Source organism: Cetorhinus maximus, chromosome 17 (assembly GCF_964194155.1).
Source record: "Cetorhinus maximus chromosome 17, sCetMax3.hap1.1, whole genome shotgun sequence".
NCBI lineage: Eukaryota > Metazoa > Chordata > Chondrichthyes > Lamniformes > Cetorhinidae > Cetorhinus > Cetorhinus maximus.
Window position 1 is genome coordinate 13,758,538 of NC_135895.1, and position 12,659 is coordinate 13,771,196.

General features: G+C 40.6%; 1 protein-coding gene across 1 annotated transcript in view; it reads right to left on the reverse strand.

Annotated features, from left to right (window-relative positions):
- Positions 1–11,095: 11,095 nt before the first annotated feature.
- selenof (selenoprotein F) overlaps positions 11,096–12,659 on the reverse strand; it is a 55,351-nt gene continuing 53,787 nt past the window's right edge. The window contains exon 5 of the mRNA XM_078560741.1: positions 11,096–11,783. Coding sequence (XP_078416867.1) covers positions 11,652–11,783 — 132 coding nt within the window. The 3' untranslated portion in view covers positions 11,096–11,651. The remainder of the gene's footprint in view (positions 11,784–12,659) is intronic.

Below are 12,659 nucleotides of genomic sequence, written 5' to 3' on the forward strand. Positions count from 1 at the left end.
TAAATTCTTTGTAAATAAGTAATGGAGAAAGAAGGGCACTGTTGAAGATACTCATTCCATGCCAGGACTGAAGTTTCTTATTCATTTTAATAAACATAAACATGGAGAGAGATTTCAGAACAAGACAGTAGTTTTCAACCTTTTCTATGTATAGGACCTCTGCAAAAATTGACTTTCTCTGAGACCCTGGGCTGGATTTTTGTGAAGGAGACAGGAAGTGGGATACCTCCCATGCATCCTCCATACCCACTCTTGCAGTATCCGCTATGTACAGAACCGATGAGCCATTGACAAGTCTTTGAAATGTTCCTGAAATTGACAACATAAGCAAAGAGGCTTTGAAAATGTTCTGTGAAATAAACTGCTCAGCTTACAACTTCAATAAAGTGTCAATCAAACACTGATATTCATAGTCATCCTCCTCCTTTGTATGTCATGCCCTAAGAGGGCATTGGTGACCATGGGCTTCCATTGGATTGGTCCACGATTATGCTTGGCAAAGTACTGCAGTGGCTTGCCATTGCCTTCTGAAGTATAGCTGGCTAGGAAACTCTCCCACTGTTACCACCTGCCATATTGGAAGGATTTACAGGCCGATAATCAACCTGTTTGGCCATGTTACAAACACACCTTCCGTGGCCATCAAGTTCTAAAGTGGGTCTTGAACCCAGAGCTTCTGGCCGAGAGGTAGGGATGCTTCTGCTGTGCCATGAGACCTCCTGCCATTCATAGTATCAATGACAAAAAAACTATTATCCACTTCACACTTCTTAATCTCGTGTAAATAAACACACAGGCATTGAAAATCACATCAAAGAAAATCAGGCTATTGCAACGTAACTAAGGTGTCAATCAAACAAAGCTATCACTCCCCTTCAAGCTGTGCCAACATTACCTGCTGAGCTAAGTGTATTAGCCATTATTGGAGCTGAGACGAACATTCATGATGAGGCCACCTGGCAACTATTTCCAAAGAAGCAGTTAGAACAGATGGCAAAGTTATGCTCCAGAGTTGCTGAGGTCCTGCAATACTAAAGCCTAAGTGGCAGTTAGCATGACTCTTGACGTGAGTGTTGACAGTCTATTTAAGTACAGGAAGCAGACCAATCCAGCTCACTCTTACCAGATATCTTTAACTGGGTGTTACTGAATAGCAATGAGGAGCAAGACTGTTCCTCCACTGAACTGGCATCATCCTGGTTTCTACATCACATGATCCTGTCTTCACCTACTGAAGACTTCTGCTGTGTCACATCCTGTAGTTGTGGATTCCATCTTACTCCCCATCACTTTCCAACCTACTCTGAGTCCAATCCTCCTGTTGCTTTTCTATTGTGTGATGGCTTACAGCTGTTCAGATCACTTTGCTCATTACCACCAATTTCCTGGATGACTCCTCCTCCTCTAGCTCTTTAGTTTCTGCTGTTTCTGAACCTCCGCCTCTGCACCATGCTCCTCCATTGGTTCCTGCAATCTATTGTTTGTATCCAAATCCAGTCTACATCTCTGGCTCCTTGTTGACCATCTGCTTTTCTCCACAGTCCTTGGAGCTCTCTCTTGTCTACTGTCCCCAAACTGTACTTCGCTTCATTGTCTGGTGTCTCCCCCAGGCTGCTCCCATGTTGGCTGCAAGTGGACTTCACTCTAATTCTGGATCGATTCATATTCTATTTTTCTTGGTCTCTATGTAAGATCGTTTTTCATAATTCTACCCCATATTTATGTAACTCAGGCTTTCCTTGCGTGTGTATATACACAAGTAGCCATTTCCTTCCTCTTTGTCTATACACTTGATTTTTTGAAAACATTTCAATTAAAGTAATCAAGCCCTTTATAAATCCAGGCTGATTGTCATAACCAGCCAGTGTATTTCTAAATTTTCAAAAGCTAAAAATTCAAAGCGTTCTCTCCAGATATCCTGGCCAATGCTAGGTATTAATTAATCATTCACCTCATTGCAACCTATGGGATCTTGTCAAGTGCAAAATGGCTGCTGCATTTGCCTACATTTAAGTAATTTATTGCACAGTAAGCTCCTTAAAAGTCTTCTAAAAGATGTGACATAAATAGAAGTATTTCCTTGTCAGGATAACTAACACATCCAAGAGGTCGATTGAGGAATGGTTGACATACTGTACAAGGAAAAAAAAATTACAGACTGAAATATTTGATGTTAACTTTGTTCCATTCATGAAGTAGATGAAGAAAAGATTATTCTCAATATGATGACAAGTGTCCTATTAAATCCTATCCTCAAGATGTGCATTTGTTCAGTACTACATGGAAACCAATGCACATTCTTGTAATGGAAGCTGTTCTTTTAAATACCAGAAGCACAAACTAAATAATTGCATATAAATATGCACTAGATTATTCCCATGGTGGAAATAATACAGATTATTGCATTACATGTTCACTTTTTGTTAAATAAAAGCTACAAAGGGCAGAATGCGTTTCCAGCCAGGCCCCTGTGCTATGAAGTGTAACACAAGTGAAATATTCAGTCTATGTAGCTTTTGACTTTTATTACCTCTTTCATTCAGTAATCACCAAACAATGTGAGCTGCAAATGAGACGTTGAGAAAGCAAGCAACAAGGAATCATCTATAAACTATCAACATTTGAAATTTGGCTCAATCAGATTTACAAGCCCACTGCAGATCATTACCAGTTTACTGCACTGTTTTATAAAAACCCAACTTAAACATGACTGATCAATAAAGATTAGGTCAGCTTTTTGCTTCACTAAATGGACTTTTAAAGAGAAGCAGGAAGATTTAAAAAAAAAAGACTGTACAGAGCCTATAAAAGGATTTCTGATTGAATAGGAAATGAATTCTATGAGAAGATTAAAAATATAGTGCTTGAGATTGTCATAGCAGAGGGCTAATGTTTTGAGCACTTAAGAACAATTTTCACCTCTCGGTGAATGAGCCTCAAAGACGAAAGGTCAATCACTCTGTACATTTTGCTGCAAGTCTATACACATGCATCTGGGATGAAAAAATTCCTTTTGAACTGGAATATTGGAAATAAACAGAAATAGAATCATCACGTGGTTACAGCATGGAGAGAGGCTCCTTATCCTATTGTGTCTGTGCTGGTCTCTGCAAGAATGATATCTAACATTACTGTTCACGAGTTTTGTTTATCCATATTTGAAATAGATTAAAGCAGTGAATTAAGGATTGCGGATGTTGCTGAATAAAATTATATACTGATTCATTTTAAGAACGTAAGAATGTATGAATTAGGAGCAGGAGTAGGCCACATGGACCCTCGAGTCCGCTCCACCATTCGATAGGATCATGGCTGATCTGATCTTGGCCTCAACTCCACTTTTCTGCCTGGTCCTCATAACTCCTGACTCTCCTATTTTTCAAAACTATAATGTTCTTATTTAACGATTTCAATCTAAAACTATGAAGTGTTGGTACAGTTGGTATAGTTCCTCCTTCTTCAGTTACTATGCCCTAAGAGTGCATTGACCACCATGGACTTCCATTGGATTGGTCCATGATTAGGCTTGGCAAAGTACTGCAGTGGTTCGCTATTGCCTTCTGCAGTATAGCTGACCAGGAAACTCATCCACTGCCATCAGACATATTGGAAGGGTTTACTGGCTGATAATCAACGTGTTTTGCCACATTATTAACATACCTCCTATTGCCATCAAGTCCTGTAGTGGGACTTGAACCTAGAGCTTATGGTCCAGAGGTAGATTCACTACCACAAGACCTCCCATTGGTATAGTTAGGATAGTAACTCTACATTATTTTAAAAAATGCTGGTCTTTCCACAGTCTCTGTTAACCTCAGGAGTTTTACTGCCAAGTTTCTCTCCTCCTTTCTCCTCTGATTTCACAGGTACTCGCTGCCGTCGGTTACTTCCCAATTGCCTATTCATCACGTACCTGCTGATGTGCCATTTGACTGTCGCAGTTGGAAGGATTATCACACCAAGCCTGACATATAAGCACATGGACACAAACTCACTTTTCAGCAAGTGTCATTACATTGAGATCAAACGCAGGAATCCTGGCTGACTTCTCCTCCCTAGCCTAGGGCTGCTGTCAATCATTGTGTTGCTCTACCCTGCATCCATGGCTGAGATTAGTTAATTCAGCACAGAGTGGGAATGTAATCTTTGATCTTCTGGTCCATGTGGTTCAACTTGCATGTTGCTTCACCAAATGAGTCATCAGGGGAGCAAAGTGGGGGCATGTTTGAAGTGAAAGCCTGAAGCATACCTTTGACTTCTCTAAGGTAAGCCCTGATTAATGCACTTCAAAGTTCTTTATCCCTGTTTAGAATAAATTAAAGACAGACTGATTACTTGTTAAATTTGCTGTCAATTGTTTCACTGCAGTAGTATGCATTTATATAATTTCTAATGTAGAAAATGTCAGCCACAGATGCTAATTTTGATCAAACAATGCAGTCAAGCAACAATAAATACAAACATATGTGTTTTGGAAAGCAGCTGCGTTGTGGTTTGAAAGAGACAAGACATTGAGTTGAATAAAGGTTGAAACAGGGTTGGATAGGTTTCAGGCATTCCATTCCAACACAAAACGATTGGACACTCATCGGAGAGGGAGAAACTCATTGAGCTATTTTCCCTGTTGTCAATCACTTTTCTCATTTTTCTCTATCTTTGGATTTGTTCTTCAATCCAACACCTTTATGAGGAATTATTTGGTGCTGGTGTGATTATAGGTCATATTTTACCACATTAGTATGAAAGAAATATTTTCATTTTACATAATAATGAAGCAAAAAAGATGCTTACGTATGAACCAAAAGTTTTCAAATCCCTCTATGGTTTCGTCCCTCCCTGCTTCTACTCTATCAACATCCTTTGTGATTTTGAACACCTCTATTAAATATACCTTTACCCTTTGCTTTATGGAGGACAACCCAGTTTCTCTAATATCTCCTCCTAACTGAACTCCCTCAGCCCTGGTATTGTTCCAGTGACTCTCCTCTGCACCCTCTCTAAGGCCTTACCATCCTTCCTAAAGTGTGATGCCCAAAATTGGACACAGTACTCCAGCTGATGCCTAATAATTGATTTATAAATGTTCAGCATAATTAATGACAAAAATTGGATGAGATTCATCCAAACTTACTCAAAAGCATTTTTGAATTTTTGCTGATGCAATTTTAGTCATCAGTTCTATGTACTATATAGAGGAATTGAGGAAAGGCAAAACAATAACTAGGTGAAATAGATTGCTATAATCACCAAGAACCCTATTGTGAATAAAACCCACTATAACAGGACAAAGCAGCCCGCTTGATTGGCACCACATCCACAAGCATTCACTCCCTCCACCACCGATGCACAGTAGCAGCAGTGTGTACCATCTACAAGATGCACTGCAGGAATTCACCAATGCTCCTTTGACAGCACCTTCCAAACCCACAACCAACACCATCTAGAAGGACAAGGGCAGCAGATAGATGGGAACACCACTACCTGCAAGTTCCCCTCCAAGTCACTCACCATTATGACTTGGAAATATATCACCGTTCCTTCACTGCCGCTGGGTCAAAATCCTGGAACTCCCTTCCTAACAGAACTGTGGGTGCACATACACCACATAGATGCAGCGGTTCAAGGAGGCAGCTCACCACCGCCTTCTCAAGGGCAATTAGGGAGGGGCAATAAATGCTGGCCCAGCCACTGAAGTCCACATCCCGTGAATGAATAAAAAAAATTCAATTCTAAATTAGCCAATATGACAAAAGGGAAGGTTTGTCAAAAGAAGCAGTTTCATGATATGCATAGGCTTGTATCCAAGCTTGGTCAATATGGCACAACATTAACTTTTGGACCAATTGGGCAAAATTTTAGAAGCTAAAAAAAAACTTAACAAGTCCCTAGGTAGCTCAGTGGATTGATCTGCTAAGTATATGAGCCACATGGTGCAGAAGGTGCCAGTTCTAGCCTTGTTCCATACCGAGTTAACTGAGCACAACCTGGGCAGCACGAATACAAAAGCAAAATATTGCAAACCTGAAATAAAAACAGAAATTCTGGAAATACTCAGCAGGTCAGGGCAGCATGTGGAGAGAGAAACAGAGTCGATGACCCTTCATCCGAAGAGAAAAGAAAATGTAATAGGTTTTAAGCACATGTGGGGTGCGTGGAAATAAGTAAAGAAACAAAAGATATGCCAAGATGAGGTGTGAATGGCAGGATAGTCATCTTTTAAAGAATTAAATTTAATGGGACAAATTAAAGAATTAATTGTCCCATTACCGCTTTCTCTGGCCTTTGCACCATGAAACCTTTTGTCATTTAATCTCTCCTGCCCTCCACTGTATCTCAGTCCTTCTATTTTGTTCTCCTTCACCATACCTTTCACCTGCTCAACACCTGTACATTGCTATTTTTTCTCAGGTCGGATGAAGGGTCATAGACTCCAAATCCTAACTATTTCTCTCCACAGATGCTGCCTGACCTGCTGAGGATTTTCAGCATTTTCTGTTATTATTTCAGCCTAGGCAGTGGTGGGGACACAATGGATCAAGTGTTTTCAGATTCAGGCAGGGAGCGGAAGAAAAAAAACATACCAAATGGTCAAGGTTCCCACTTCTGATCAGTATACTCTGACCCCCTGCTGGAAGTGCATGTGTGAGGGTTCAAGACGAGAACAGAATGTGCCTCAGTCTCATTACTGATGCCTTTACCTGATGATGAGAGCCATCCAGATGTCACTTGTGGGTCAGTCAGTAGCATCCTTGTCTTTGACTCAGAAGGTTGTGGGTCTGGGTTCCAGGCCAGAGACTTGAGCACAAAATCTAGGCTGAGCACTTCAGTGTTGCGGAAGTACCACACTCTCAGAAGTGTTCTCCCTGTGTCCCGGCTAATATTTATCCCTCAACCAACAGAAAGTGATTTGGTCATTATCACATTGTTGTTTGTGGGATCTTGCTGTGCACAAATTGGCTGCTGTGTTACATCACAACAGCGACTACACTTCAAATAGTACTTCATTGGTTGTAAAGCTCTCTGGGATGATCTGGGGTCATGAAAGGCACTATGTAAATGCAAGTTCGTTCTTTATTATGGTGATTCAGATGAGCCTTCAGCAAAATATCAGAGGTGACAGCTACCTTTAGAAATATAGGCCAGCAAAGAAACAATGCCTTCAGAAGAAATGAGCATGGCAGAAGATTGGCAAGATTTCTTGTGCAAGATTAACAAAGTAAAGCAATTTTATCTATGATGGATTAATCACTGGATTATTTTTTGCTGTTCACAGCATACACACGATTAAAGTCAGTACTAGTAACTGATGCACCAAACTGCAGAGGATATACATTAAAGTCTAGTATGCTGAAAGCATGAATATACATCTGTAAATTGTTCCTGTTGAAACAAAATGGGAGTTCAATATGGTAATGTCAGCTGAGCATTGATACATATCATTTAGTCAAATGGTGCTCCCCAATAGCTGGCTGGACAAAGTGTTAATTTTCAGCTAGCAGTTTTGTTCACAGTAGTTGGATGAGCATCATACGTGATCAACATCCTGTGAATCTTTTTAAAGGCCTGATCAACAGCCATGTCTAAATGGAAGACTTGAGTCAGCTTTGAGGGGAGACAGGGTCATAATTCTTTTTGATCTATTTATTGGACAGCCCAGACCTGCTGGTTATGGGGTTATATTTAGCTGCCTTCACCCAACTCAGCAGTCTATCCGAAGCAGTCTAGAATATAATGCTAATCAGAGGGTCTGCACTAATGTTTTGTCACGCAAGGAGTGAGCAGCTTAATTTCAAGGATGATTTTGTATTGAAGCAATCCCCTTGATTTTAAAAATTCTTATCTTTGTTTTCAAATCCCTCCATGGCCTCACCCCTCCCTATCTCTGTAATCTTCTCCAGCCCCTGTGACTCTCCGATAACTACACTAATTCTAACAGCAAGAAATTACTCAAAGGCACATGAGAAGTCAGGCTATTTCCAAACATTTTGGGTTGGTTCTTTCCTCAGTATGGTAAATGTTTAAAAAAATAAGTCCATCCAAACTCCAGGTGTTCTAAAATCAAACAAGGAGCTGGGGAGGGGAAGAACAAGGAGGAGGAGAAAAAAAGGGGGGGGGGAAGTTGATCGAGACAGCCACTACTAAAGATTTCTTCCTGTAATAGGACCTTCTTGTGGCTATTTGTGTATGTACGTATGCATATAAACCAAAATTGGATGAAACTAATTTCAGTTGGGTATTTAACTCCATGTTAATGCACCAGTCTCTTTTTGGCCTGTAAAGATATGTGAATCTGGTGACAAGGATGAGACTGTATAAATTAGGGGAATTAGGGGCATAGACCTTGGTCCGGCGTTAACTCGTGTAACATCTACAAAAATCCAGGGACAGAATTTTTGGGTCAGCGAGCGGGGGCGGGGCCAGCTCACCGATACGTGGTGATGTTGGGCGTGTGTCCCGTCACCGCGTGTCATTTAGATAGTCAGTTCTGTCAATGGCCTATTAAGGCCATTAAGTAATTAAAGTTGTTAAGAATGCTGCCTGTCCAACCTTAAGGTTGGCGGGCAGGCGAAGAGCCCAGGCGGCCTTCGCATTTTGCATGGAACCTCATCCACGGGCGGGATGAGGTCTCATGAAGGGTTTATTAATTAAGGTGGGCCTTAATTGGCTCGCCCATGTAAAATGGCGGCGCAGCCCCGATTGGGGGTGCCGATAGGGTTCGCGCCTGCCCCCACCCCCCAGATGGGGGGATTCTGCTCCAGGGCTACAAAATATTCAACAGATTGCATAGCTTATCGTTTTGTGTTTCACATGACAACATTCTTCAGTAAATGATCTATGAACCATTTAGAGGAAAGAAATGCAGCTTTAAGGCATTCACTTTGGGAGCAGAAAATACCTCAACAAGTTAATATTTTTAAAGTGCATAGACAACAGGGAATCTGGAACCAAACCTGAACAGAGGTTAGTTTCCCAATTTACTTATTTGCTGGGAGGTTTCCTGGGAGGAACTTTGACTTCCAAGACAGATCGGCCAGAGTCCAATAAGTGCAGGCCGCAAATTTTCCCACTTCAGCTTCAAGGCTTCCTTCGATTGACCTGGAGCTGCCTCTCGAAACACAGACAAGCTCCCTTGTAGCCATAAAAACAAAAAACTACTGCGGATGCTGGAAATCCAAAACAAAAACAGAATTACCTGGAAAAGCTCAGCAGGTCTGGCAGCATAGCCAGTTTGATTCATTGGAAATCCCATGGAGAAGAGGTTATAACTGTACAAACCGCTGCTATATTCTGTGCTTCGGTGGCCGGATACTCTGGTAAAAGCCACTGCTCACAGAATTCCTCTCTGCTTGCTCTTTCCTGATGGTGGAAGCCTCCTAGTAGAAAGCAGGATGAGCGAAGGAGGTAGAGGTGTGCACCGTATAGTGGATGGACCGTCCTTCTCCCCACTGCCGTGTCTGCTCTCCACTCCCCAGTGGAGGGGGGGTGGGGTTACGCCTGTCAGAGACAGAGAGACAGTTGTCTCCCTGTGGCACTGGGTTAGTGGCCAGGCCTGGGACTGGTGGTTGCTGCAGGGTGGGAGGTGGACTGCTGTCTGCCCCGAGTCAGCTCTATCTCCTCCTTCCACTGCTACTGTTTGCAGAGCACCTTTTGTGCTACCATGATGCACTGGCACTCAGCAATCAGGTAGAACTTGGGGGACTGGCAGCGCCATCTGCTACATGCCCCTTCAGCCTGACATCAAAACCATGGTTCCTGCAGCAAGAGCACTAGGGGGTATGGATTTGACCGCTGCTCCAGCACCTCTCTCTCTCTCTCCTTTAGTGCACTCGGGCATCCTTCGAGAAAGAAGTCTGAAGTTGACCAGAAGGTTATGGTGAAAACATCAAAAGTGGTTTTGAGGAAGGCTCCTCGCACATATTTGGTTAAGATGTTGTTTGGCAGTGGAAAGGTTAGGTTTGTACATATAGATCATGTTTTACCTTCAGAGGTTCATGGAGGAGGAAGTTGGGAAGAATCAAATGAGTCTGATGACTTGGATCATAGGGATAAGTACCAATAGTTACTCCAACACAAGTTGTGCCCAAAACCAGTTCAAATCAGAGTCAGAGTCAGACAGATATGTCTGATGAAATGGAAATTTCAATTGAAGGTCAAGGGCAAGACCAGCCCTCATTGGAGAAAACATCTCCTCAGACTCAGGCCAAGATGCGTCAAGGTCCTTCCTGAAGTTCTGAAAGTTTGGGTTAAGAAAGGCGGTATCGTCTTAAGAATAGGAAACCAGTGGTTAAGTTTGATTTGTAAATAAATGAAAAACAAGTTGTATAGAATTTGAACATTGTGTAACTTTTTCATTAAGGAGGGAGGCGTGTAATAACACCCTCTCGTGCCTATTTGCACATACACCAAAATCAGATTAAACTAGTTTCAGTTGGGTACTTGAACTCTATGTACATGCACCAATCTCTTTTTGTTCTGCAAAGATATCATGCTTCCCAAATATAAGATGACTGATTTATGGTGGAAAGAAAAATTGCAACGAGGAAGAACAAATGCAGAACTCAAAGAGTAGCTAAATCGGTTATAAGAAAGGGGAGGCCATGGATGAGATTATACAATTGTCACAGTTTCTAAAGTACGCAGTACAGACAAGCAGTTGAATCTTGCTGCTTCCACGTACTAGATCAGCCTCGGGCATTTTAAGGAATGGCAATATGAACAATTCCTTTTAGGTGACGATCTTATTACTGTTGAGTTTTAAGTCTTGCCACCCCCAAACACTGATCAGGTATCACTGACACCTTTTAATCAAGCTGCTTTATAAACCCTGAAAAGAACGTATTCTTAATGTTTAACATCAGGACTTTAAGAATCTTTTTTTTTACAATATTGCAAGCCACATGAATTTTGGTCATCTAGGTAAATGGAGCATAACATGTAGAAACACTGGCACCTCATGCTGGATTTACAAGAGTAGCTTTGTCGATATTTCCTCAGTTAAATCTCTTGAGCGACATTGTAGTGTACAGAAGAAAAAATAGCATTGAGAGAGCACACTTGATAGGCCACTTCCATTAACAAATTCAAAATACAATGCTTCAGAAATAACTTTTATTATACCAAATGTAAGAATGTCATCTTTCTAACCCACTTGTACCACAGCAGAGCTGAAACACCAGTAAGTGCACAAGACATCAGGCTATACATACCTTAAAAGGTTTTCTGTTCAGCCTTCACAAAAGAGCAACTACTTAATGCATCATATCCACTGCAGTAAATAGCAGGTACCATCTATTAAGTACAAACAACAAAAGCCATCTACATTCAACAGAAAATTTCAGAATGGACTGAAGGAAGTGAAATTATGCAGAACAAGTAATTCATTTCAAAGAAAAACAATATTTTCAATCATAAAATGGTGATGTGGTATGACTAAACAGACTAGCCAATTGCAGATAATTCTATTGACAGTTATGATAATAAACCTATTCTGAATATTAACTGTTCAGTTCCTCTCAAAACATAACATGATCCATGTTGACCAACTTATGTCATCACATTCACTGGTATGACATGGGAGTTTTCCAGATATTAGTAGAGTCGTGTATACAAATAGTAATTGGCAAAATGCAAGAACGGTTCTACTATGCAATTTATAAACGTTCCAACTTTTCACTGAGAAATTCTTCCACACTATCAGTGTTCCATTTGAGAATGCTTAACTCTTCTGCAATGTTCCCTTTGTCGTCCAACAGCTTTAGCACAGGATCAGAGCCACGCACATACTAGAGGCAAAAAAGAACAGAATTTATAATGTTACATTATGTATTGTAGATATCAGATATAAACAAATCTACACAAAATGCCATTTTTTTCTATTATTCAAAATTAATTGAAGTTAGATAAAAGGCCTCTGCACAAACATATTGATTTTTCTACTGCAGTTTCTATATAAGATATAGATAAATGGTTTACAAATATTTTCTCCCAGAGCATTTCCTATAATTAGAAGGTATTTTATGAAAATGATATTGGTTTCTAAATTTACTGATTGCTGAAATGAGAAGCCAGCATCTTAATGAAGCAATTCTACGTCTACACTGCTATTCAACATCCATTGCTCCATGTCAGCTCTGGCCAAGTGCTTTTTACTGCAATAATTAGCATTATCTTGCTGTGTCAATTCCTTCAATTCAAGGCAATTTGTGTTTTCTCTTCCTCCCCTGCCAAACTGGTAGCAGATATTACAAAAGTCACAATTACTGAAAAAATTTCTTATACAGGGAAAAAAAAATAATTTTAAATCAAATGCCACACTATTTCTGAGTAAATACCAACAGGATGCTCCATGTGTATCAAGTGACTTTTAAAAAGAAAATCAAGTAGACATTGTACCTGAGAAAAAATAAGGCATTTAGGAGCACTGAAATTACATGATAAACTCTATAACTAAACATGCATCTGTGAAGCAGCCTGTTTATGGTTGCTCAAGATCAACCTTTCCTAATTTCATCTACACAAGGCGGAGGTACTTCGGCCATTTTTAAAATAAAAGTGGCTACACACTTAAAGTCAAATAACTTGGGGAGTCAGGAAACCCAAATACTCTGTACAAAATGAGGAGCAGGAACATGGTAACTCCACCTCTATAATCTCAATAG